The sequence below is a fragment of the Colossoma macropomum genome, unplaced genomic scaffold, assembly GCF_904425465.1.
Source record: "Colossoma macropomum unplaced genomic scaffold, Colossoma_macropomum, whole genome shotgun sequence".
Lineage (NCBI taxonomy): Eukaryota > Metazoa > Chordata > Actinopteri > Characiformes > Serrasalmidae > Colossoma > Colossoma macropomum.
The window spans coordinates 1,175,059-1,200,922 of record NW_023495267.1 but is presented as its reverse complement, the minus strand read 5'-3'; the positions used below and the strand labels follow the sequence as shown (position 1 = coordinate 1,200,922).

The following is a 25,864-nucleotide window of genomic DNA, read 5'->3' as shown; positions in this document are numbered from 1 at the left end:
AGTGTTGTAGCTAAATGTAAACATGGTACGCCTGTGGCATTAAGAAAGATGACTGCATAAAACTGTTATGAACAAAGCACTGTAGAGGCTACAAGATTTGTGCTTTGGTCAGTTATTAGTATGGAAGTGTAACGATGACCATGAGAGGGAGTTATAGTTTTGTGCTTTCATAGTTCAACTTTTGAAGCAGTGTCTAGCCATTTAAATTCATTTTATTCAAAGATATGCTTCATGTGCTTTAAAGGAACCGTACCTGCACATAATCTGTATAATAATTTGAAGTTAGAAGCACTACAATAACGAGTACTTAGTTTGTACAGATGTACAGGCAGCTGCATGTGTGCAGGTTAAACAGGTAAAGTTCAACCTGCTGACCAATAAAATTGTGATCATATTAGTGATACTAAGCTACTAAAAATAAAAAACATGCGCAAAGTAATACATAACAAAATAATGTTTATTAACATGAACTGTTATTTACAGAAAATAACAAAATGAATATAATGTAATAGAATAATTAAATTAGTTGCATTTACTTATTTACACTAAACCTTCAGACGTATTTAAGCATCATTTTCATTCAAAATGCTCTTCTCAGTCCGTTTCACCACATTGTTGGAGGTGCCAAACAGTCTGTCCCAGTGACTGAAGAAAGGTGCAAAGTTGCTGCTGGGCTTCTGGTGGTGAAGGTCATGAGCTAGTGCTCCTCCAAGCAGTCCAAATGGCACCAGGCGGCTTGGGGTCCAGGGCAGGTCGTAGCCGATGTGGTCTTCAACAGACAACCAGATGCTGAAAACAGTGAGAGTCCACGTTGTCAGAGGATGGCACTGAAGAAGGAGAGGGTCCAGGTTGCTCCAGAAGCCCACGGTCATCAGTTCCACAGCACTGAGGTGTTCGGTGGACCAGGAGAAGGGTGAGATGTAGTCATGGTGGATGGCATGGACCCACTTGTACAGGTGGCCGTTCTTGTGGTGAGCCATGTGCCAGAAGAAGTACTGGGTGTCAAAGATGAGCAAGGCACCAAGCCCCCTGGAGAAAAGCTCCCACACTGTCGGAGCAATAGCAGGCAGCTGAGGAGCTGGCATCACCGCACTGTTGATCAGGACGATTGGAACCACGTAGACCAGGTGGTTGTACACCGCCATGCCCAGGCTCCTCATCATCATGCTGACGGTAGGTCGCCTCTCCTTCTGGATCTTGTAGCTGTAGAAGGCAGGAGCCTGCTCTCCCAGGAGGTCCAGAATGGCAAAGGGACAGCTGAAGATGAAGTAGCTGGAGAAGGCAAGCATGACTGGGAAGAAAGGTGAGGAGACCAGGGAGTAATGGTGGAACACCAGGTAGTCCCACAGTGGCTGGAGAAGCCGGTCTGAAGCCCTGGAAGTTGGGAGCTGCAAGACAACTTCACTGACGTTCCACATCTTGTTCTTTGTTTCTCCAGGGAGCTGTGGTGAGAACATGCTGAGGTGGAAGCTCTCAGCCTTATTTATGCTTGTGAGCCAGACACGCTGACCTGCTGTAAAGCCCTGATACAGCAGGATTTTTTTCCTTTTTTTCTTCACAATTTTTTTTCTCTTTTTTTCAAAATATTTGTTCAGTGTAAGTTCATGTTGTACAGGATTATCTTCATAGTAAAACCTCAAGACTGAGACAGGGAGATTTTCCCCCTCCCAAATAACCTCATTTCCCTTTGTTTTAGAATTTCAGCTGGACAGTAACTGGAGTCATTTGAATAGAAGGGACTAGGTTTATGTAATGAAATGACAATGTTTCAAGGTCTAATTGTATTTGCATTGTACTCTATTTACTCTGTTTATTAAAATATACAAGAATAGCAACACAGGTTAGCAATAAAATAACATCATTATTGAACTTTACAAAGCTGGTGTAAGTGTTATAGATTTTTACTCATTAATTTTATGTTAAAACAATTCATTTCTCATTCTGAATAGAGGGTTCTTGCTTTAAATTTACAATAAGTTTCATTGTTTATTGAGGTAATGTTGAATTTATGATTAGAAGCAAAACTTTTTGGACTGTTTTCTATAAATGGATTTGAGCTTAAACTCTGGTTTGCGTAGCATTTTGTTAGTAGATCACCAGGAAATCTGTATCCAGGAACCTGAACACATTTTTGGTTCATTTTCTTGGTTTACAGATCATTGACTATCATGTTTTAGGGTAACATTGTATCTGTTTTTTTACTGAAATATACAAAAATGACAAAAAGATCAGGAACAGCTTAACTTAATTATTGAACTTGTCATGCTAACAAAGTCGCAGTGTTACTACATTTTGAATTCAGGTTACTGCACACAATTGTCTGGGTTTTGTGTTTGTAGTCACACAGCAAAAACTGTGCTCTTGGCTGGGTTCCAGTCTGACTAAGGTTCATTCATAATCTGTGAGAGGCTGTCTAGTCGACAGTTCTAAATCTTGGCTAATAGTTTTGTATACTTGACTGAGGTTCTTAACTCCAAACCACTAGTGTAGGGTAGTGATCCTGATCTGGGCTCCATCACTGAAACACATTTGGTTCCAGGCTCTGTTGCAGTTGTGGGTTTGGGCCCTGTCACTGACTCACTCGCCTCCAGTTGCCCTGTCCAGTATTCTGGGTCCTCCCAGGCCACTGGGAGCCACGCTTTGATGGTGGGGCTCTGCCACACAATCCTGGTCCTGGGTTTCTGACTTAGGATGTTTTGGCTGCACTCCCAGGTCCTTCCTCTCTGCCTGCGTTAGCCTTGTTTGTAGTCTTATATCTCTGCCCTAATGCCTAAACGTCATAAATGTGCTCACCTGTGCCACCTGTCCTTTAGTCCTGTTTAAAAGCCCTTGGCATGGACTAATATATCTGCTGCTGTTAGTTCCTTATTCCCTGGTTCCTAGTTTCCTATAGAGTTTAGTTCCAACCTGCATCTAACATGCTGCCTCCCTTTACACTGTAAAAAAAAAGTACAGCTTTTAAGCAGGTTAACTAGAAATGTTGAATTCACTGAACTTCAAATAATAAGTAAACAAATGTAAATCATAAATTATTCTACTGATATCAGTAAACTCAAAATTTCATGTTAAAGCTGCATTTTTTTTTACAGTGTACCTAATATTGATCTAACACTTCACCAGCAAGTTAAGGACTTTGGAAAAAGTTCATTAGCTAGTGCAGGTATGGCATATTGTGGTTGGAACTGGACTCTGCAGGAAGGTAAATCTCCAGGATCAGATTTGGTAACCACTGCTTTAACCTGTCTAGTTTTCCAAAAACTAATAACAGTTTCTAGTTAATATGGTGTGTTTGCTAACCCCCACTACAGATGATCATTACAATGTCCGGAAACATCCAAATAAACTCACTCACTCTCGTCTGCCTCAAGCTTTTCATTTTTAATCTTGTAGCAGAAATACACATTTTTGTAATAAGCCTGAATATGTTTTTCCTTAAGAGAAATAATTTATATTTTATTCATCCATTTAGGATATTTAATTGATCTGTTAAGGCAAATTGGTCATTTTGTTGCCTAACTACATTGCCAGCAGAGCTCTGGAGCAGTGATGCATGGGCTGCCAGAAAGTAAAGTATCTTACCCAGAAGTGCCTAATAAGTTCTGAGATTTGAACCTACAATCTTCTGTTTCAGAGCTTGACTTAAGTGACAGAGAAGATGGCCAGATTTGAGGCAGCAAGGAAGATGAGTATGCCCTCTGTGGCAAACTGATTCAAAAACTAGCATTGCAAGAGTTGCCTGTGCATTTCTGCTCATGTGTATGACAGTGCTACTTTATATGAAGTCTTCATAACATGCATTCTTTTCCTTATATTACCATGACAATAGCTGTGTCCCAGTTCAGGGGCTGCATCCTTCGAAGGGCGCGGTCTACAAAGGTGTGTCCCTCGAAGGCTGTGTAGACCTGCGAAGGGTGAACTGAAATGGGACAATCTACTTCTTTGGCGGATTTTCTGTTTGCATCACAGCACCGCTGTTCCTATCCTTACCGGTGCGTCACAAAACGCCACTATTGTCAAGTTATTTTAAAGTTCTTTAAAGATGGAGCCAGAAACTTTATTTATTTATTCATTCTTTCATTCATTCATTCATTTATTTATTAGAGCTGGAGAGGCCTCTCTGTCTGCTCCTTGCTCCCTAAAACAAAACGAAATGTTAGCAAAAGTTTTACTTCAGACTACATTGTCTTTTTTACATTTGTATCGTTAGCTATTCGCCTCAGTTTAAACCCAATACTTATACTTCAGAGTGTCCTCCTCAGCTGCCGATCGCTCCTCTGCAGACGCTGCCATGTTCTAGAATCTCCGCTGGCACGCAATGAACCTCGGGATATACTGACTGGCGAAGGATCCACCCGTTGAATCCTTCGTTACCGTGGAAAAGGACACATTTCTCGGCCGCATATGAAGAAGCCTTCGAAATGGGACCGACTGTTTGCGCCGCTGTGACACAATCAGCCTTCAAATGCAGCCTCCGAAGGATGCAGCCCCTGAAATGGGACGCAGCTATTGTGTCTTTTCTGCACCTGCTTGATCACAGATGAGACAAGATATATAATACCATAACTGCCACAGAGCACATGTTGCTCAATATCTTAATATAATTTAAACCATTAAAAGTACATTATGAGTCATTTCAAATAGTTTAATAGGTTTAACCACTAGAATGGCCACGGCCAACCAGCAGGTCTTTAACCTAAGAATAGCTCAACCGGTTTGTACTAAAGTCTCTGTAGTTACTGGATAAAAACCTTTAGTATGTAATGATGCTGGGATTTTAAGGGGTTAAACATTCTCTGTTCAAGGTTCCTTTTGGTTCTGTAATTGTGCAGAATGATATGGCTTCGTTTCTAGGTGGTGGTATCACCGAAATCTGCTGTACCACAGGCCTCACAATGGAGCTCTGCTTTCGGAGCAGGAGCATTGCCTAATAAAAAGAGGCAAATAGAGAGAACAGTACACATCAGTTAGGGTGGAAATTCAGGGAAACTGTGATGAAAAAAGTCAACTGAAGAATAGGCTAAAGGGGGCTAACAAAGTATGCAGAGATACAGATGGACTACAGTCTGTAATTGGAGAACTACAAAGTGCACCTATATGGTAAGTGGAGCTGATAAAATAGACAATGAGTGTAGATACAAGGAGGTGTACTTAATGAAGTGGTTGGTCAGTGGATTTAGACCATAGCTGTCCAATGAAAAACGTGTATCTCCATTTTTTGGCTATTTTTACTTTTCTGCATCATTTGAGCTCATTGGTTGTCTTTTACATTGTGTAAAAATTTCATTATGACTGGACCAATAGAAATGCTCCAAAATTGCTTAGAATACAATCTCTCTCCATTAACCTACACTGAAAGTAAAGAATATTTTTGCCCTCTCCTGTAAAGTTACTATTTTTTGGAGATACTTGTTTTTCTTTGGACAGCGACAATATACAAAATCATCATTTATACACTAAATTTCAACTTGTAAAAATAATCCTTTTTTAGAATGTTTTTAAAGGATCTTGATTTAGATTGCCATGGGTTTAATTTTTAAATTAAAAAAAAAAACCTTCAAAAAACTGCTGTCCCATGTTTCCATGTCACTACTGGCCACATGATGAGCAGTTAGATCTGATTGTTTTGAAGTAAATGTGTCTCACAAATCAGTGTGTAAGAATAGTCACTACTTAAACACATTTTCTGTAATTAGGTGAACTTTTTTGTGAAAAATATGGTTTTATGTTTGTACTGTTTGAACTGTTCAAAGCTTGCTTGTCATTCTACTGGCTAACATTTTTGGTTATGTTCAAAATTAGCTAAAATTGTCACTATCAAAACAGTCACTACATAATTGTTTTGCAGGTGACTAAAATGGATTTAGTCTGAAGTTTAAGTCAGTTAAGTCAAAAGTTGGGACGCTGTGCAGAATGTAAATAAAAATAGGATGCAATGACATGCAAATCAAGTAAACCATATTTTTAAAGGGAAATATTACAAAGACAACATATCAAATGTCGAAACTGAGAAATTGTTTTTTGAAAAATAAATGCCCATTTTGAATTTGATGCCAACAACACGATCCAAAAAAGTTGGAATCTTTTCATTATACACAAAATGTTCTCAGTGGGTGACAGGTCTGGACTGCAGGTACGCCAGTTTAGCGCCTGGACTCTTTTAATATAGGGCTCTGCTGCTGTAATACATGCAGAATGTGGTTTGTCATTGTCTTGCTGCAATAATCAAGGCCTTCTCTGAAAAAGATGTCGTCTGGATGGCAGCATATGTTGCCAAAACATGTATCTATTGTTCAGCATTAGTGGTGCCTTCATAGATGTGCACATCACCCATGCAATGTGCACTAATGCCCCTCCATGCCATCATGAATACTGGCTTTTGAACTGTGCACTGATAACAAGCTGAGTGGTCTTTAGCCTAGAGGACACAGTGTCCATGATTTCCAAAAACAATTTCAAATTTTGATTTGTCGGACCAGAGGACACTTTGCCTCAGTCCATTTTAAATGAGCTTGGGCCTAGAGAAGGTGGCAGTGTTTCTGGATTGTGACTTTTAATTAGAAGAGTTTTAATTAGCATTTGTGGATGATGAACTATGTTCACAGACAGTGGTTTTCAGAATCATGTCTGTTTTTAATGCAGTGTCACCTGAGGGCCCAAAGATCATTATCAGCAAATACTTTTTTTGGCCTTGTCCCTTACATACAGAGATTTCTCCAGATTCTCTGAATCTTTTAATGACCTTATGTACTGTAGATGATGAAATCCCCAAGTTCTTTGCTGTTTTGTGTTGAGAAATGTTATTCTTGAATTGTTGCACTATTTGATCATGCAGTCTTTCACAGAGTGGTGAACCCCTCCTCATCTTTACTTCTGAAAGACTCAGCCTCTCTGGGATGCTGTTTTTGTGCTTAATCACGTTACTGACCTGTTGCCTTCCTGTTTTTTTTAGCATTACACAACTTTACCAGCCTTTTGTTGCCTTGTCCCAACGTTTTTGGAAATAGGTATATATTTTTCAAAAAACAATAAAATTTCTTAGTTTCAACATTTGATATGTTGTCTGTGTACTGTTGTCAATGTAATATAGGGTTTAAATGATTTGCATATCTCTGTATTTTGTTTTTATTTACATTTTGCACAGTGTCCCAACATTTTTGGAAATAGGGTTGTAGTTGGTGAGTATGTATTTGCCTGTATTGTACCTGCCCACATGTGTTTGAATCCTGCCTGCTGCAGTGACTGTTAGATTACCCTAATAAAGCCACTCTGTATCCTGCCTTGACACCCGATTTCAGTCGAAATGCTATGCGCAATGTCTAATGACTCGAACGTCCACATATACCTGTATAAAACATCATTTATTGATGTTAAATATGTTAAATACAAAGAACAACAATTACCCATTTACAGTGGAGCATGGCAAAATAAATATATACTAAAATAAATATAATAAAATAGGATAACGTCTGAAACATTGTTGGCACATTAACTTATTTATGCAAGATCTGTATCTGGTAAGTAGATATATTTAAGCATCTTTTTCATTCAAAATGATCTTCTCAGTCCGTTTCATCACATTGTTGCAGGTGCCAAACAGTCTGTCCCAGTGACTGAAGAAAGGTGCAAAGTTGCTGCTGGGCTTCTGGTGGTGAAGGTCATGAGCTAGTGCTCCTCCAAGTAGTTCAAATGGCACCAGGCGGCTTGGGGCCCAGGGCAGGTCGTAGCCGATGTGGTCTTCAACAGACAACCAGATGCTGAAAATGGTGAGAGTCCACGTTGTCAGAGGATGGCACTGAAGAAGGAGAGGGTCCAGGTTGCTCCAGAAGCCCACGGTCATCAGCTCCACAGCACTGAGGTGTTCAGTGGACCAGGAGAAGGGTGAGATGTAGTCATGGTGGATGGCATGGACCCACTTGTACAGGTGGCCGTTCTTGTGGTGAGCCATGTGCCAGAAGAAGTACTGAGTGTCAAAGATGAGCAAGGCACCAAGCCCCCCGGAGAAAAGCTCCCACACTTATTTATACTTGTGAGCCAGACATGCTGACACTCTGCAAAGCCCTGATACAGCAGTTTTTTTTTTTTTTCAATTTTGTTTTTCCTTTTTTCCTGAAAGTTTTGTTCAGTGTAATCCATGTTGTGCAGGAATATCTTTGCTGCCCAGCCTCAAGACTTCGACAGGAGATTTTCACACTTTCCCCTTGCATTAAAGTTTTGAACTTTTTGTCTGGGATTTGTGTTTGTAGTCACACTTTGGGCAGACTCAGTCTGACTGACGGTCATTTCTAATCCATGTAAGACTATCTAGCCAAACCTTCAGAAATCTTGGCTTAAAGCTTCTGCATTCTAGACTGAACGGTTCTTAACTCCAAATCATAGAAATAATGCTCCATGCTGACCTTGCCAGGGTCAGCATGGAGCGACACCATTGACAGACACCAGGTTCAGTTCATGAAATTTTATTTTGACAAAAGTTTATACAGACGCAATTAAACCACAATTCAAGTGTAATATTTTTGAAAAACTTATCAGACAACATATATCTTGCTTGTCATTGTTCTTTATCCTCCTGTACTTATTCTCACTGTCTGTATTCTTTGCCACTGGTTTATGTCAGCAGTGATCAATCAAACTCTTTTCTCATTTGGAAGAGCAGTTTGAGGTTTTGTTTACGCTTTAAGATTTAATGTGTAGTCATGGCTTCTTCCACAGAGAACAAGAAAGAGACTGAAGCATGAATATAGAATAGCATAAGATATTTAAATGTAAAAGTTTTTAATTGTAAAAATATCAAAATCACAACTTGAGAAAGTATAATTTTCAAATTGCAAGAGCTGCGATTTTCACTATATCCTACATCATTCATAGTTGTCTTAACAATTTTGAAATAGGGAACTTTACCCTAATAACACTCATGAACTGGCAGTCCGGCATACATACTACTAAGCCTCAAGTCCAAAAAATAGATGTGCTAGTCTTCTTGGTGAAAAAAAGCCTTGAACTTAATTTATTCAAAATAATCACAATTAATTATTGGTCAAAAAATCACAAATTCATTGTCAGGAAAAAAAAACTCTCCCAGAGGAAAGGTATGTATTTGTACCTGTTTCTAACCTAATGCATAAAACAACAATAACCGAACAATAAAATAAAAAGCAAGAAAAAAAAAACATTTTTATTGATGTTAAAATCAAAATTTTGGTAAATTGCACATGTCTCCATCAAAACAAGTTGTGGCAAATTAGACTGGACCTGAAATCAGAAATCAGTTTTCTGGACACAGGTTTTTTAGGTTATTTTCCCCTGAAAGTCCTACACTGACCAGGATTTAAGCTAATCCGTGTTAGAAAGCAGTCCAAAAGATTTTATTTCAATTCACATGTTCAAAAGAGATTCAGACTTATTGAGGAAATTAGGTTATTTAAGAGGGGATCTCCTTTGTCTCTGGCTCAAGGTTGGGCAATGAGGAAAATCTGGCACAACATGGACTTACACTGAACCAACCTTTCAAAAAGAAAAAAAATCCTGAAAAGAAAAAAAACTATGAGGAAAAAAATTCTGCACCACGACTTTACAGCAGGTCAGCGTGTCTGGCTCACAAGTATAAATAAGGCTGAGAGCTTCCACCTCAGCATGTTGTCACCACAGCTCCCTGAAGAAACAAAGAACAAGATGTGGAACGTCAGTGAAGTTGCCTTGCAGCTCCCAACTTCCAGGGCTTCAGACCGGCTTCTCCAGCCACTGTGGGACTACCTGGTGTTCCACCATTACTCCCTGGTCTCCTCACCTTTCTTCCCAGTCATGCTTGCCTTCTCCAGCTACTTCATCTTCAGCTGTCCCTTTGCCATTCTGGACCTCCTGGGAGAGCAGGCTCCTGCCTTCTACAGCTACAAGATCCAGAAGGAGAGGCAGCCTACCGTCAGCATGATGATGAGGAGCCTGGGCATGGCGGTGTACAACCACCTGGTCTACGTGGTTCCAATCGTCCTGATCAACAGTGCGGTGATGCCAGCTCCTCAGCTGCCTGCTATTGCTCCGACAGTGTGGGAGCTTTTCTCCGGGGGGCTTGGTGCCTTGCTCATCTTTGACACTCAGTACTTCTTCTGGCACATGGCTCACCACAAGAACGGCCACCATGACTACATCTCACCCTTCTCCTGGTCCACTGAACACCTCAGTGCTATGGAGCTGATGACCGTGGGCTTCTGGAGCAACCTGGACCCTCTCCTTCTTCAGTGCCATCCTCTGACAACGTGGACTCTCACCATTTTCAGCATCTGGTTGTCTGTTGAAGACCACATTGGCTACGACCTGCCCTGGACCCCAAGCCGCCTGGTGCCATTTGGACTGCTTGGAGGAGCACTAGCTCATGACCTTCACCACCAGAAGCCCAGCAGCAACTTTGCACCTTTCTTCAGTCACTGGGACAGACTGTTTGGCACCTCCAACAATGTGGTGAAACGGACTGAGAAGAGCATTTTGAATGAGAAGGATGTTTAAAGACATCTACTTAACAGATACAGATCTTGTGTAAATAAATGAATTAATGTAACATTTTTTATGTAAGATTTTCAACAATATTTATTATATTGTATTATAGACATTCTGCCATTTCCTACTGATAACTTATCTTTGGTGTTGTCTTTGTCAAACATGTTTAAAATTGATAAACCATATTTTCTAACCTATGTGATATTGTGTGTCATTAAAATCTGCATAAAGATTTATTTATTTATTTATTCATTTATTTATTTTCTAGCTTGGTAGCACTACGCAGCACTAATATCTAACGGTACTCAAACAAATTTTAGTCTTTGAATTCAGTAAGACTACAGGCAGAAATAGAAATTTTAAACTTTTTTTGTTAAACCTATTTTCTTAAACTCATTTTGCTACTGGCACAGTTAATTCTGTATTGTTCTGCCATGTATTTAACACAGTTAATATAAATAAATTATATTTCATTATACCACAGACACTACTGTTTCCTTGACTGAGCTTCTTAACTCCAAATCTCTGTGGTAGTACTTAATGCTGGCTGGCCATTTTGACTGGAGGAGCAACCACAAATACCAGGTTTATGGAAAGGTCATAAAATAAATTTATTCATTTCGTCCTCACTAAATAAACTGACATTATACTGTTTCTCTTCTATTGTCCTCATGTGCTTCTTCACAGTTTCCTTTTCTTGACATCATTTGATGAATATAAACTCTGGTAACACAGCTAGAAATACCGGCAAGAAACACTGAGCATAATCACATATCAGTCCTTCTTCATGTATTCATAAGCTTGGTGGCTTCTGTACTCTCTTTACAGACAGGGGCCAGAGTGAGACTCACTGTCAGATCAGAAATTACAGACCAGCTCACACCAACATTTAACTCTGTTCTCCTCTATCTTTTAGCACTGTCTTATCAGCATCACTCATCTGACTCTTGGGCTGCAGTCATAATCAGCAACAACAATACAACGGAATAATAAAGCTATTGTCTAGAGAGTTAGCAGCCTACCAGTTATGAAGAAGCCAGCCAACATGGGACTCCACGGGGTATTTCACACACCGTATGGTGTAGTATGGTGTATAGTAGAATTGTAAGACCAGAGTAACTGAGGGAAGCTGTCAGAATGACAGCATTTTTCTTCCACTGAGACAGAGAAGTGGTTGAACATCAGCAACAGCCATGTAGGTGCACAGTCACAAAGTGGAACACAGTTAAATCAGATGTTAACCTACTGGGCAATGCTCCAATTTGCTGCAAAGTTATATAGGCCTATAGTTCTCTGTGTTCTTCTTGCTTCCTCTCAGGGCAAAAGCTGTGGATGTCACTGATCTCACTGGTTCTTAGGACAATTGTGACCCAGTCCTTGATAGCAACTGATTTCTAAAATTGTTTTTCTTTGAATGATTTATTGGTATTAGCACATTTGATAACTGATAAAAAGAGAGTAACTACATTTTCAAAACCCTTTGCAGGTTGTAGGGTTTATGACTGTACCTACAGAACCCTGGAAAATAAGAGCGTTTTCACACTTGGACTCAGACCGCTGAGTCATGGTTTCTTTTGTATGTGTTAACATGCCAAACGAACTCAGACCCCCCTAAACAGACCCAAAAACGAACCGAACTGGGACCATCTCTCGAAGTGGTCTCTGTTCGGTTCGTTTGTGATAGTTTTGTGGTTCGATTGATTTGTACATTGTGAAAACAAAACGGCCCCAGTCCGCTTTAGCTTTGCTTCATGGTGAAGACCTCGAGGCTCACCGTACTCACAGCCACAGTCTTCAGCACTTCAGCAGGTAAAAACAGACCAAGGATCATTTATAAGGTTCTACTCAGGATAAAGTCTATCCGTAATCTGCGACTTATTAAAGCAATAAGATGCGAGAGCCAACAAAAAGTGCTCTGAGATCCCAAAGGACCAGAAAGAAAACTGAGTCCTCTTTATATTTCACTTACGTTGTGAACACAAAAAGAACTGAGGTCATTCGCAGTTGGTTTAACAGAACTCAATTTGAATCTTTTAAAACGAATTATATGTGAAAACACTGTAACACAGCCCAGATACCTCTCTTGCTTGTCTCTAAGAAATAACAGATAATATTGCCTCCTGGTCTGTGGCTACACTTTTCTTGGATAAGTTCCTCAATAGTATTTTCACACTTCTTTGAGACAGCAGGTTAACCCTCATTAAGCACATATGCACTTAAATTGCATTTTTAAGTTTTAGTTCTTTTAACCCATTTCTACATTTTATATAGAAGTTTTAGTTCAACAGCAAAAGTGCAGTAATAAGATGTGTGGTCCTTTTATCCTTGTATTAGCTTTCATACTTTTAGCTTGGTGAAAATTCATTTGGGAGTGTTTCAGAAATGCTTCAGTCTCAACACTAATGTTTTCACAAATCCCACAGTTTGCTAGCTAACAAACTGTAATCTGGTTGGTTACATAATATTACAGTATTTATTTAAGAGGGATGTAAACTTCTGTATTGTTATTCATGCAGCCCATAGTATTAGGCCTAGTCATTTCCAACTCCGTTACAGTGAGATTTATGGTGTAGGTAGCTAATCAGTATTAGGTATTGGCAAGCCTGAATCAGAAAGATTAATAGAATAGTTTGAAGTTGGCACTGGCAGCTGAGCAGCTTAGAAAATACCCCACTGTTGGGGCAATAGCAGACAATTGAGACTATTGATCAGAACGATTGGTACCACAAAGACCAGGTGGTTGTACACCCAGGCTTTTTAACATCATGCTAATGTGGTAATTTGGATCTTGAAACTGTTGAAAGCATGAGACTGCTCTCCCAGCAGGTCCAGAATTTTTTGCCATCTACTGCAATGTCATGATACAACATTTCTCTCTAAAAAGAGTTTAAAAAGTACACATTATTGAAGATTGAAGACCATCGGAGATGTTTCCCACAGGCGTAATTTTGTCTCTGTTTTTTTTTTTAATAGAAATGTTAATGTTATTACTATTGAACTTGTATCTATGCTGTTCAGTCTTGGTGCTACTAAACTGTGCTTAGTGCCTCCATGTAAAAAATATATACATAAAACAAACTAGACAAGATGTATAAGAAAATATTGTTTATTACTGTTAACCATGCATAATAAAGAAACAACAAAAAAACTAATTAACAATAGAGAGTGACACAACTGAGATAAATGAGTGTAGCCTCAAAGCAAGAAGGGCCTGGGTTCAGGTGACCAGTGTCCTTTCTGTGTGGAGTTTGCATGTTCTCCCCGTGTCTGGATGGGGTTCCTCCGGGTGCTCCGGTTTCCTCCCACAGTCCAAAGACATGCAGTCAGGGCAACTGGAGACACTAAATTGCCCCTAGCTGTGAATGTATATGTCTGTGTGTCTGCTCTGTGATGGACTGGTGGCCTGTCCAGAGTGTTTCCTGCCTTCTGCCCAGTGAATGCTGGGATAGGCTCCTGCACCCCCTGTAACCCAGGAGGATAAGCGGCTTAGAAGATTAATGAATGATAAATTAATGTAATAAATAACTTAAGCATCTTTCCTCTTTTTTATAACGCTAATTGACTTATTTACACAGAATCTGTATCTGGTAAGTAAATATATTTAAGCATCTTTTTCATTCAAAATGCTCTTCTCAGTCCGTTTCATCACATTGTTGGAGGTGCCAAACAGTCTGTCCCAGTGACTGAAGAAAGGTGCAAAGTTGCTGCTGGGCTTCTGGTGGTGAAGGTCATGAGCTAGTGCTCCTCCAAGTAGTCCAAATGGCACCAGGCGGCTTGGGGTCCAGGGCAGGTCGTAGCCGATGTGGTCCTCAACAGACAACCAGATGCTGAAAACGGTGAGAGTCCACATTGTCAGAGGATGGCACTGGAGAAGAAGAGGGTCCAGGTTGCTCCAGAAGCCCACGGTCATCAGCTCCACAGCACTGAGGTGTTCAGTGGACCAGGAGAAGGGTGAGATGTAGTCATGGTGGATGGCGTGGACCCACTTGTACAGGTGGCCGTTCTTGTGGTGAGCCATGTGCCAGAAGAAGTACTGAGTGTCAAAGATGAGCAAGGCACCAAGCCCCCCGGAGAAAAGCTCCCACACTGTCGGAGCAATAGCAGGCAGCTGAGGAGCTGGCATCACCGCACTGTTGATCAGGACGATTGGAACCACGTAGACCAGGTGGTTGTACACCGCCATGCCCAGGCTCCTCATCATCATGCTGACGGTAGGCTGCCTCTCCTTCTGGATCTTGTAGCTGTAGAAGGCAGGAGCCTGCTCTCCCAGGAGGTCCAGAATGGCAAAGGGACAGCTGAAGATGAAGTAGCTGGAGAAGGCAAGCATGACTGGGAAGAAAGGTGAGGAGACCAGGGAGTAATGGTGGAACACCAGGTAGTCCCACAGTGGCTGGAGAAGCCGGTCTGAAGCCCTGGAAGTTGGGAGCTGCAAGACAACTTCACTGACGTTCCACATCTTGTTCTTTGTTTCTCCAGGGAGCTGTGGTGAGAACATGCTGAGGTGGAAGCTCTCAGCCTTATTTATACTTGTGAGCCAGACACTCTGACCTGCTGCAAAGCCATGATGCAGAATTTTTTTCCATAATTTTTTCTTTTCTTTCTCTTTTTTCAAAATGTTGGTTCAGTGTCTGTATTGTACAGGATTATCTTTATTCCCCAACCTCTAGATTGAGACAAAGGAGACTTCCCTCCTCCCAAATAACCTCATTTCCACTATAAATGCAGCCTGAATCTTGAGATTTAACTGGGGTAATTTGTTCATTAATTTGATATTAAGCTAATTAATTTCTCTAAAAATGTCAAATCACTTGGGCTTTGAGTCTGGATTTTGTGTTTGTAGTTGCTCTTAGTAAGAACAGTTCCTGGCTGGTTTCTAGTCTGACTGAAACATTTCCAATCCATGCAATACTGTCTAGCCAAGACCTAGAAATCTTGGCTCATAGCTAAGGTATACTTTACTAAAATTCTTTTTACTAAGAGTTATCGGATTCAGGGACAATCCATAATATCTAGTTTAGACATCTTCAATTTCAACTCATTATTTAATTTCAGTTTACATACTGGATATGCATAGTGATTCAATATATAATTCCCTTGCAAAACTGTCCCTTTTGTTACTCATCAGATGAGATTCTCATATTTCATCCTCATGTATTTCTTCACACCGCTGGTCTTCTTTAATGTTTTACGTGTTTAGTAATTCCAAGATAAGCTTTGCCTTCTGATATGATGAAGTAGGAGGACTACTGACAATTTACGTTTTGGGATTTGATCGGTAGTTTCTATGGTGGCCGACAAGACCCTGTTCATTGTACAATAAAAAAAACTTTGCAAACTCATAAACATGCTGCAAACACAGAAAACACTTTCATTAACATGACTACATAGGAGCTACATTTTACAAATGCACTGCAAATAAAGAAAACACATGCAACTCCAGAAACACTGCAAAGCCAGTCAAAACACAACAGAAGTGAGCCACAACACAATGAAAACCAAAGCCGTTTTGTGAGGAGCCTGTCCACTTCCTATTTCCCCTGTTATATCAAACACATGACTGCAAAATGCTAGAGGGCGCCCACAAGCGAGTCCTCAATGAATTTCACTACAGTATTTCCTTTTTTCTAAAGCAAATGGATTTTGGGCAGCAGGACACTAGCATTACTGCTACTGAGTGCTGAGTGCTGCTGGTTGGTGAGCAGATCAGCTTATTGGCTGTTCACACTTACTGACGTCATGAACACACATGAGACACAGTTTAAAACTCCTATAACTTGTATGTTCAGGAAATTAATGTATTCTTTTATATAAAAAATTGTTTAAGCATTTATAAACTATGGTTTTGCTCAAGTGCTCCATCCTAACCCATTCATTTTAGACTGTCTCGGGAGCGGCCTCTAGCATTTGAGAAACCCAGAAGACATTACAAAGTGGTAATTCTCCTCCCTACAAGTTCTTTGATAAGACCACAAACACTCAGACACTTGTATGCCAAGTTCATGGTTAACCTGGCTGGTTAGTTTGCTATCTGACATGTCATAGCTGTGCTGTGGTAGTTCTCTGGTATTACTAGTTAAACCTTTACAGTTAGAGCTACAGCTTATTCCCATTACTATACAGTGATAGTAATCTGCTCAAATATAAGATAACTTACCTTTATCGATGAATGTTTGTGCTGCATATAATTTAAAAGTTTGAATGGCTCCATCCTCTTTGAGTGTCCTCCGGAAATATATCCGTTGTGTTGTGACTGGCTTGTCAGTGTTTCAGAAGTTGCATGTGTTTTCTGTATTAGCAGCGCATTTATGAAATGTAACATTGGTGTCATCATTTTGATAAAAGTTCTTCTGAGTTTACAGAATGTCTACGAATTAGCAGTGTGTTTGTAAAATGCAGCACCCATGTTGTCATTTTGATCAAAGTCTTTTCTGCATTTGCAGCTCGTGCTGGTTTAGCTGGTCACCTAGTATTGTCATCCTGATTGACTAGCATATCAGCATTTTTTTCTAGCAGGGTTTTTTCCATTTCTTTTTTAAGGCTTTTCTGTTTTTTTTTTTTCTTGATTTAATGTAAAATATCATATTATGAAGATAATTTGTTCAACTATGATCTATGGTCTAACTATACTGTCTGTGGTAACTGTCACAAAGCTGAAGTTGGTTTCCTATTCACCAAACCTAACTATGGCACACCAGCACCAGTTATAGTGGTGTACACTGTATTTACTACTTACAGAATAGTTAGTTATAGGGCAGGGTTTCTTAACCGCTGGGCTGCGGACCGTAAGTGGACTGTGAAACACCCTTTAAGGGTTCATGGGCCCAGAATCAAGGGGATGCAGTAGTAGTGAGCAGTGACTTGGTGATAACAACATTAGTGACCCATACAGATGCACACTAAACAAAGGAGACTATAGTCCAGCAAAAATTGGACCAAACCTTGCAGAGAAACAAGATAGCAAATGTAAAAGTAACACTTTAAAGAGCACTTGAATCCCTGCAAAATTTCTGACCAATAGACAAGCACTCACCTGTATAATTTGGTGCACTTTAGCTGCTGTGGTGTGAAACCCATCTAACCAAATGAAAAAGATACAATATCACAAAAACCCAAAGGGAACCCTGGCTCAGTTCACTGCTGGCAGGAACACATTTCTCACAATGGTCCGCACCAAAAGAGGGAATTCAATATCAGAGCATGCTTTCGTCTTTTTTCTAGCAGTACATCAGGGCTGTACTGTCTGCATAATTTGCCTGTTTTAACATTTGACTATTCATAGACACTTATTCCTGCAGCATAAGCTGCTGCTAGTAACACAACACAAGCAATAAAATTATAGCGAAGACATGTTTGATTTTGGCTTTGAATCGGCAATTATATTTTTGGCTGAGCAAGTGCAACCTGATTGGTTAAATTCAAGTTGATAAACCAGTCATAAAGAAGCAAGGTAACACTTTATAATAAGGGTACATGAACTGGCAGTAGTTAAGGCATTTACTAATGAATAACTAATCAGAAAGTAATGAGTCATTAATCAGGAACAAATTAATAAGTAATATATTAACAACCACAAGACTATTACTAACGCATGTACTAATGAATGAAGATGAAGGTAATAAAGGCTTTATTCAGTGCCTGTATTAATTAGGAATTCATTTGTTAATTAAGAATAGAAAAAGAATGTTAGTACACATTGGCAAACTGCTAGAAGCTCTTAGTTTCATTCTATTCATGCAATTTATGATTACCTATGTCATACTGCAATGTCATACTGTTACAACAGAAACATAAACTGTTGTATGTTTAATAAACTGTAAACTAGTTTATTTACTGAAAATAGGCATTTGATTTAATTAAAACTGTGAATTATCTTAATATATGCCACAGTTATTCTGAGAAATACCACCTTCAGAAAATGACAATGTGTTTCCCATTATACATCTATTATTCTTTTTAAAAATGTGCTATATGTAAATGTTTTAATAATGTTTTAATAATGGAAGCAATGTAACACTTCAACTGTTTCCGCAGCTGGAAATTACTGCTATTTTTCTTCGCCAGTAAATGGCAGTAATTGCGTTAAATGCTATATGTCAAGCCGCCATAGAGACTTGAGTGAATATCTCTAGTATAACGTTTAAGAGCAGCGAATGAAAATAATTTAAATAATTGAAAAAAAAAAATTTCTCTTTTCGCCTTTTTGCAATATTTCGCATTTTTCTTACCTTTAAAGGTGAGTTATGCATATGCATACTGTATTATATACGTAATTTACATCGCAGATACAATATTTACACGTGGTATTGTTGTCTGAGTGTTGTGAGTGCTAGTATGTATGTTCGTGCCTCACCTCTTTTAGACTAAGGTGTAAAACATGCAGCTGTTATCTGTGGTGAAACAGAACGGATTTGCAGGAACTATTATTTCTAAATTCGTTATAAAGTAGCTTAAATATTTGGTTTGGTGCTTAGTTATTTGCAATAAACCTTTTTGGTTTTGATAGTAAGGTGTTTGTGTTTCTCACGAGCGTCGTGTGATTGTAGTAGTAATATGTGGCGTCAGGTACGTTTATTCTGTCTGGTTAAAATCACATGTTAATTTTATGCTGCTTGGTTCATTTGTTATTCCTCCTTTGACAGGGACTCTTATTGTGAAGGGCTGTGTGTGCGGTGGCAGTCCTTCACAGGGCCGTGTAGTAAACAGACTGAGCCGAGACAGCGAGAGGGCGTTAACCGCGCTTAGCCGAGCGTGACGTAGCGCCATATTCTCCCCTTTCTTTTGTACCCGTTCTGAGTTTTTCAGTAAAGCTGAGTCACAGACTCGATCTTCAGCTTGTGTGAGTTATGTGGAAACACCGCTGCAGTATGAATATTTTTGTGACTTTAATTAGCCAGCAGTTCTGTCCGTTTTACAGATGTTTGTGGAACTACAGAACCAGTATGTATTGGTTTCTCTTCATTTTCCGTGTTACAGTGACAGATTCACGTGCTCTAGTTCTGTGTATTGTGTAGAAGTCATAAGATTATAATAAAATATGCTTTTTATGTGAATTTCGTCAATGTCATGTTTTCATATGAGCCATTTTGTAGCTACTTATCCTTCATCACTGTTCTTGAGAGGGCAAAAGAATGACTGTCATTTTGGTAAGTAAAATGATTAACCCCTGCTATTTTATTAGCTCATGAACTCATCATGAAGAAATAGTGTATAATCAGTAATAAATTGTGATTCGCTCATCAGTTTCAGGGGCACAAACATGAATTCATAATGAAGAATCAGTATTTAATGAGTAATAAAGTGTGACTGGTTCATCACTTTACTTTAGGGGGCACAAACATTATGAATTCATCATGAGTTATCAGTAATCATTGCTTTCTTTATAGTGAATTGAGAATTGACACTGCACAGTTTTGTATTTTTCTCACTCTGCACATCAGGAGCTTGTAAATTAGCAGTTGAGTTCAATCAGGTGTACTAGAACTGGGAAAGCACAAAAATGTGCATTCAATTAAGGATTCTTATGAGCCCCAGGAGAAAGACACTCCAATAATTAACTAATTTCTGAGTTCAGTGGTAACTGTAGGCTAAAGTATTCCCTCATGAGGCTCTGTGTATCAGTACAGGATTTAAAACATGTTATATTATTAACAAGAAAGATGAATTAAAACTATGGCAACTGTCACAAATGAGGACTAGTTGCAAAACAATGTCAGTGTAAGCTTTTAATTTTACTGAACAGTCACTAGGTGGGTAGAAACAGACGAGGTAACATAAGAAATAAAAAACATTAAACTCAAGACCTGACAGACAAAAACAGGCAAATACAAGGGCTGCTTACACAACATGAAGAAGAAGGACAAGATGATGAGAGGATGGAGCTATAAAAAAAAACCAGCTGACTTTGATAGGCATAGTATTCCAGAGCACTGTGTCTCAGGGGGATCTTGTGACAACATTAATTAACACATGAATTCCTAATAAATTCAGACACTGAATAAAGCCTTTATTACCTTCATCTTCATTCATTAGAACATGCATTAGTAATTTAGTCTTGTGGTTGTTAATATATGACTTATTCATTTGTTCCTGATTAATGACTCATTACTTTAGCATTACTAGTAAATGCCTTAATTACTGCCGGTTCATGTACCCTTATTATAAAGTGTTACCAGACGCGAATATCAAATAGTGATGACGCTAACGCAATGGACTGCAGGTTCTAAAGCAGACAATGTTTCCAGTTTCCAGAACGTCAAAGTCCAAAAACTTGTGCTTTCATTACAAGGTTTCTGTGATTTAACTGAAATCTGATCTTTTTCAGCTAGGCCCTAATATTCCACAGCACAGCACTGTTGTGGCAGGACCTTATCTTCAGGTTCCACAGCACAGGTTTGCAGCTCTTGTGGGTGAACATTTGGTTGGGGTCAGACCTAGAGCATCGCAAGACACACTGAAACAAAAGCTCACAGTAGATAAGTAAATGAACACCCATTGGATGATGTACATCTCTGCCTGCAAGTTCCTTCTGGTCATCACTGGGCTGATCTAATTACTTTTGAAAGTAAGTTAGATACATTTTTTTGGAGTCTGTCTCAGCAATCCTGACTAACAGCTATCAGTAATACCACAGTCTTACCTTCTGTGGCTGGTATGGCATTGTTTGAGGCCCTAAAATAAAGGTCACTAAAACATAAATAAAGAATAGTTTGGCTTTTTAATGCAAAAGATTGTATAAAATAAAACAGAAAAAACTGATAATTCAAAAATAAAAGGTGGAATGGCTAATCTGTGGTTTTTCATAGGAGGGGCTCAATTATAGTTTTAGTGTAAATAACTGAAGTCTTTGTTGAGTAATTTACCACAGCTTGAATGTACCCAGGCAAAACTGTGAAACTGACTCCCTTTACCTTTAATACTGTTACTTTCACACTAACAGTGTATAAATCTGATTGGTTAATCTTGTTCTCACCATAGCTGCTAGTAGCAAATAAAATAAAAAAGTGATTAAATATGTTAATGGACAGGGGTTCTATCAGTCAGGACTGGGTTTCCAAAAAGCATCTTAGTGCAAGGATAATTCTTAAATGGTAGAGCGAGCAACTCACAGAAGTTTCCAACTGAACAGCACTGAGACTACCCCTTTGCTGGATAAGTACCTGAATAGTATTTTCACTTTTCTTAGAGAGAATTAAGGCTTATGTGCTTAAGCTGCATTTTCTGATTAATTAGTCAGTTCTCGTAAGCCGGTTCTGTATTCTCCATGTTTTCAGTTCAAATGTGAGAGAGAGATCAAGAGATTTCCTTCACAGAACAAGTGTAGTGACATGATGTGTTGATGTGGTGTCCTTGAATTAGCTTTAATACTCTTAGGTTGGCAAAAATTGATCCGGGTGTTTAGCAGAAGTGCCTCACTCTCAACACTGTACTAATCCCACAATTAGCTAGCCAACAAACTATAATCCGGATTTTTACATAATTTTATATAATACTGAATTTAATGCAGTAACAGTTGGAAAGTTGTAGATGTGGCTTGGGGAAACCCGTGACAAGCGTGAAATGGTAAAATTAGTACAAAAGTGTGCAGCTGAGCAGCCTGTGAAGTGCCTCACTGTTGTTAGCGGGGAGCTAATGAGCTGGCACTCCGGCACTGTTGATCAGAATGACTGGTACCATGAAGACTAGGTGGTTCCACACCACCATGACCAGATACCCTCAACAGTCACTTTATTAGGTACACCTACCTTATATCTACACTCACTAAACATTGATGAGATGCACTTGCCATATCAACACACTTTGTAGTTCTACTATATTGCAAGAGGTCCCTCTGTTTCTTTGCATAATTTATTATCAAGGCTCTCACAAGACCACCACAGACCAGGTATTATTTTGGTGGTGGATTATTCTCAGCACTGCAGTGACACTGCAGTTTGTAAACACTTCAGTGTCACTGCTGGACTGAGAATAGTCCACCAACCAAAAATATCCAGCCAACAGCGTCCTGGGCCACTGATGAAGAACTACAGACAAATAGAACCTTCCATTCTGACTAGGCCTTGTTTCTGTCTCTTCTGTATGAAATTGGGGGGAGAAAAACATTGAGATTAAAACTGCTTCTTAGCTTTGACAACCTGTAGGTGGTCTGCTTTCTCTGTTTTAAATAATTAAAGAGAGTCTTATAGGGTGTCTGTGTCAAGTCATTTTCAATTTCTCTCTGTGATGTTTCATAGAGTTTGGGAATTACTTTGCTGCTGAAATGTGCAGGAGGGGACACTGTAAAGGCCACCGCACACTGGACATGCAGTGTCGTGTAGCAAAGTGCTGCAATAGAATGCCAGCAGGGAAAGATGATAATAGCCAGGTTCAAGTTCAAGTGTTCATACAAGTGTTCAGTATGACTAATTATGCCTGGTGTCCGTTTACTACCTCTTCACAAACTCACTGTTTTTGAGCTGAAACATACAAGCTGATAAAGTCTGAGCTAGTAACTGAGATCGCTTACCATTCGCATCTGTCTCTACCTAAAAGACTGGCCGCAGCAGGCTAGAGATGTTCTAGAGATAAGCTCCAGAGATGTTCTGTGGATCTAAATATACAATGTGTGCAAAGTCTGCAGTGCAATAAGTGAGTTTAGAAAATTATAGGAAAATGACAGCCATATCATAATACAGTGTTTCACGTGTGCATATTGAACTGTAGGGCTTTACCCAACCATTTGAAAATATACCATTGCGTCCCTACACACACTCACGCCACCACCATGTCAGTGTCACTGCAGTGCTGGGAATGATTCACTACCCAATAATACCTGCTCTGTGGTGGTCCTGTGGGGGCCCTGACCATTAATGAATGGTATGAAGGTGGGATAACAAATTATGCAAAGAAACAGAACTACAAAGTGCACCCATATAGTGGATCTTACAAAATGGGCAATAAATGTTGGTACAAGGTAGATGTACATAATAAAGCGCTCAGTGAATGTATCAGGTGGTATGTTGTCATGTAAAGTCGTCTTTCTAAGAAGGTCCAGACTGTTTTTTGGGATGCTATTATAAGCATGCAATGAGGTGGAAACACTGAGCCAGTCCTTCTGAGCCAGGCACTCAGACCTACTGCAAAGCATTTATACATAAAAACCTTTTTCTCCCTCCAAATATTTGTTCAGCACAAAGTGCATAATGTGCAGGACTACCTTATCCCCCCACCCTCAATAATACGAGGGAGATATTTTCCCCCCAAAAACAACCTCCTTTATTCTCCTGTAGAATTCTAACAGGAATTTCTTGTTCTGTCTACAGTCTACTGTTGAAATCTGTAGTTATGACCGTACAAATAGTGATTATTTCATCAGTGAGCAGGCAGCCTCCTCACAAGGATATAGTGAGTGTTGTTCACAGCAATACATCATGCCTCTGCACTCAATTTAAAATGGTTATCATTAAAGGATTATTCACTTGTAACCATGTGTACATAGTAGTTGTTTGATATTAATTTCACTAAGCTGTGCTTAGTACTGCCAAGCAAACTCCAGCCACAGTTTTCAAAAACACACAAGGTCATATATATATATATATAAGAAAATATAGTTTATTAATGGAAACCAGGTTTAACAAAGAGAAATCAACAATGAAGAAATGTATACAATAAAAACATGATAAATAATGTCTGAAATCTTAAATCCACATTTTATTACACTAATTTACCTATTTACATAAAATCTGTTAAGTAGATGTCTTTAAGCATCTTTTTAATTCAAAATGCTTTTCCCAGTCTTTTTGACCACATTGTTGGAGGTGCCAAACAGTCTGTCCCAGTGACTGAAGAAAGGTGCAAAGTTGCTGCTGGGCTTCTGGTGGTGAAGGTCATGAGCTAGTGCTCCTCCAAGCAGTCCAAATGGCACCAGGCGGCTTGGGGCCCAGGGCAGGTCATAGCCAATGTGGTCCTCAACAGACAACCAGATGCTGAAAATGGTCATAGTCCACGTTGTCAGAGGATGGCACTGAAGAAGAAGAGGGTCCAGGTTGCTCCAGAAGCCCATGGTCATCAGCTCCACAGCACTGAGGTGTTCAGTGGACCAGGAGAAGGGTGAGATGTAGTCATGGTGGATGGCGTGGACCCACTTATACAGGTGGCCGTTCTTGTGGTGAGCCATGTGCCAGAAGAAGTACTGGGTATCAAAGATAAGCAAGGCACCAAGCCCCCCAGAGAAAAGCTCCCACACTGTCGGAGCAATAGCAGGCAGCTGAGGAGCTGGCATCACCGCACTGTTGATCAGGACGATTGGAACCACGTAGACCAGGTGGTTGTACACCGCCATGCCCAGGCTCCTCATCATCATGCTGACGGTAGGTCGCCTCTCCTTCTGGATCTTGTAGCTGTAGAAGGCAGGAGCCTGCTCTCCCAAGAGGTCCAGAATGGCAAAGGGACAGCTGAAGATGAAGTAGCTGGAGAAGGCAAGCATGACTGGGAAGAAAGGTGAGGAGACCAGGGAGTAATGGTGGAACACCAGGTAGTCCCACAGTGGCTGGAGAAGCCGGTCTGAAGCCCTGGAAGTTGGGAGCTGCAAGGCAACTTCACTGACGTTCCACATCTTGTTCTTTGTTTCTCCAGGGAGCTGTGGTGAGAACATGCTGAGGTGCATGTTCTAGCCTTATTTTATACTTCTGAGCCAGGAACCCAGAGCTTTTGTAAAGCTATGATACAGCATTTTTTTCCCCAACAAGTCTGTTGAAAACAAGACCGTGCTGTTGCAGGATTACCTTCATCCACCAACCTCAAGACGAGGGAGAATTTTTTTCCCCACAAATAACCTAATTTTCTCTCCTTCAGAATTCTAACTGGAGCCTTTTGTTCATTCAGTTTCTGTTTAACTAATTTAATCTCATAATCTAAATAAAATGTTCATTGTATGCAGAATGAAATGACAGTTCATACTACTGATTTAAATTGTTCTGAATATTTTAGGTTAGTTTATTTGGGAGCTGAGACACATGACAGTTATATTTTGTAGATATCCATATCTACATGGATAGCAAAAAAGAATATATGAAGGTTGTAGGCGACCTTAGAGTCTGAATTGCCAGCTTTTAGGTATACCTACACTGGCTATTTCATCAGATAGGAAATATGAAAAAGTATGCACATCCAAAATCTTAAAAAAAAACAAAAACAAAAAAAAAAAACAGGTGCCATTTCAAGATGGGATTCTATGTGTTGAGCTACCTGCGCTTCATCAAACTGATGAACAGTAGTTGGCTTGAAACAAAGCATTGAGTAGTGTGCAAATCAAATGTTTCCTTTGTTATTCGTATAGCATCACCAGAAATTTCTCCTTATTCAAATAATTCCCCTCTTGATTTGAAATGAGCCTCTCTTT

The 25,864-nt window shown here is 39.7% G+C and overlaps 5 protein-coding genes across 5 annotated transcripts; 1 reads left to right on the top strand and 4 right to left on the bottom strand.

Annotated features, from left to right (window-relative positions):
* Nucleotides 1-563: 563 nt before the first annotated feature.
* On the bottom strand, nucleotides 564-1,418 carry LOC118801348 (cholesterol 25-hydroxylase-like protein 1, member 1). Its single transcript, XM_036561607.1, has one exon. The coding sequence runs from the start codon at nucleotides 1,416-1,418 to the stop codon at nucleotides 564-566; it is 855 nt and encodes a 284-aa protein (XP_036417500.1).
* Nucleotides 1,419-7,528: 6,110 nt separating this feature from the next.
* Nucleotides 7,529-8,280, bottom strand: LOC118801347 (cholesterol 25-hydroxylase-like protein 1, member 1). Its single transcript, XM_036561605.1, has 2 exons — nucleotides 8,250-8,280; nucleotides 7,529-8,013 (listed from the first exon to the last, which is right to left on the bottom strand). Exons 1-2 carry the CDS (start codon nucleotides 8,278-8,280, stop codon nucleotides 7,529-7,531), a joined length of 516 nt encoding a protein of 171 aa, XP_036417498.1.
* A 1,389-nt stretch (nucleotides 8,281-9,669) lies between these two features.
* Nucleotides 9,670-10,497, top strand: LOC118801346 (cholesterol 25-hydroxylase-like protein 1, member 1). The gene has a single exon (XM_036561604.1). It carries the CDS (start codon nucleotides 9,670-9,672, stop codon nucleotides 10,495-10,497), a length of 828 nt encoding a protein of 275 aa, XP_036417497.1.
* Nucleotides 10,498-14,089: 3,592 nt separating this feature from the next.
* On the bottom strand, nucleotides 14,090-14,944 carry LOC118801345 (cholesterol 25-hydroxylase-like protein 1, member 1). Its single transcript, XM_036561603.1, has one exon. It carries the CDS (start codon nucleotides 14,942-14,944, stop codon nucleotides 14,090-14,092), a length of 855 nt encoding a protein of 284 aa, XP_036417496.1.
* Nucleotides 14,945-24,235: 9,291 nt separating this feature from the next.
* On the bottom strand, nucleotides 24,236-25,245 carry LOC118801343 (cholesterol 25-hydroxylase-like protein 1, member 1). Its single transcript, XM_036561602.1, has one exon. It carries the CDS (start codon nucleotides 25,127-25,129, stop codon nucleotides 24,236-24,238), a length of 894 nt encoding a protein of 297 aa, XP_036417495.1. The 5' UTR covers nucleotides 25,130-25,245.
* Nucleotides 25,246-25,864: the final 619 nt, after the last annotated feature.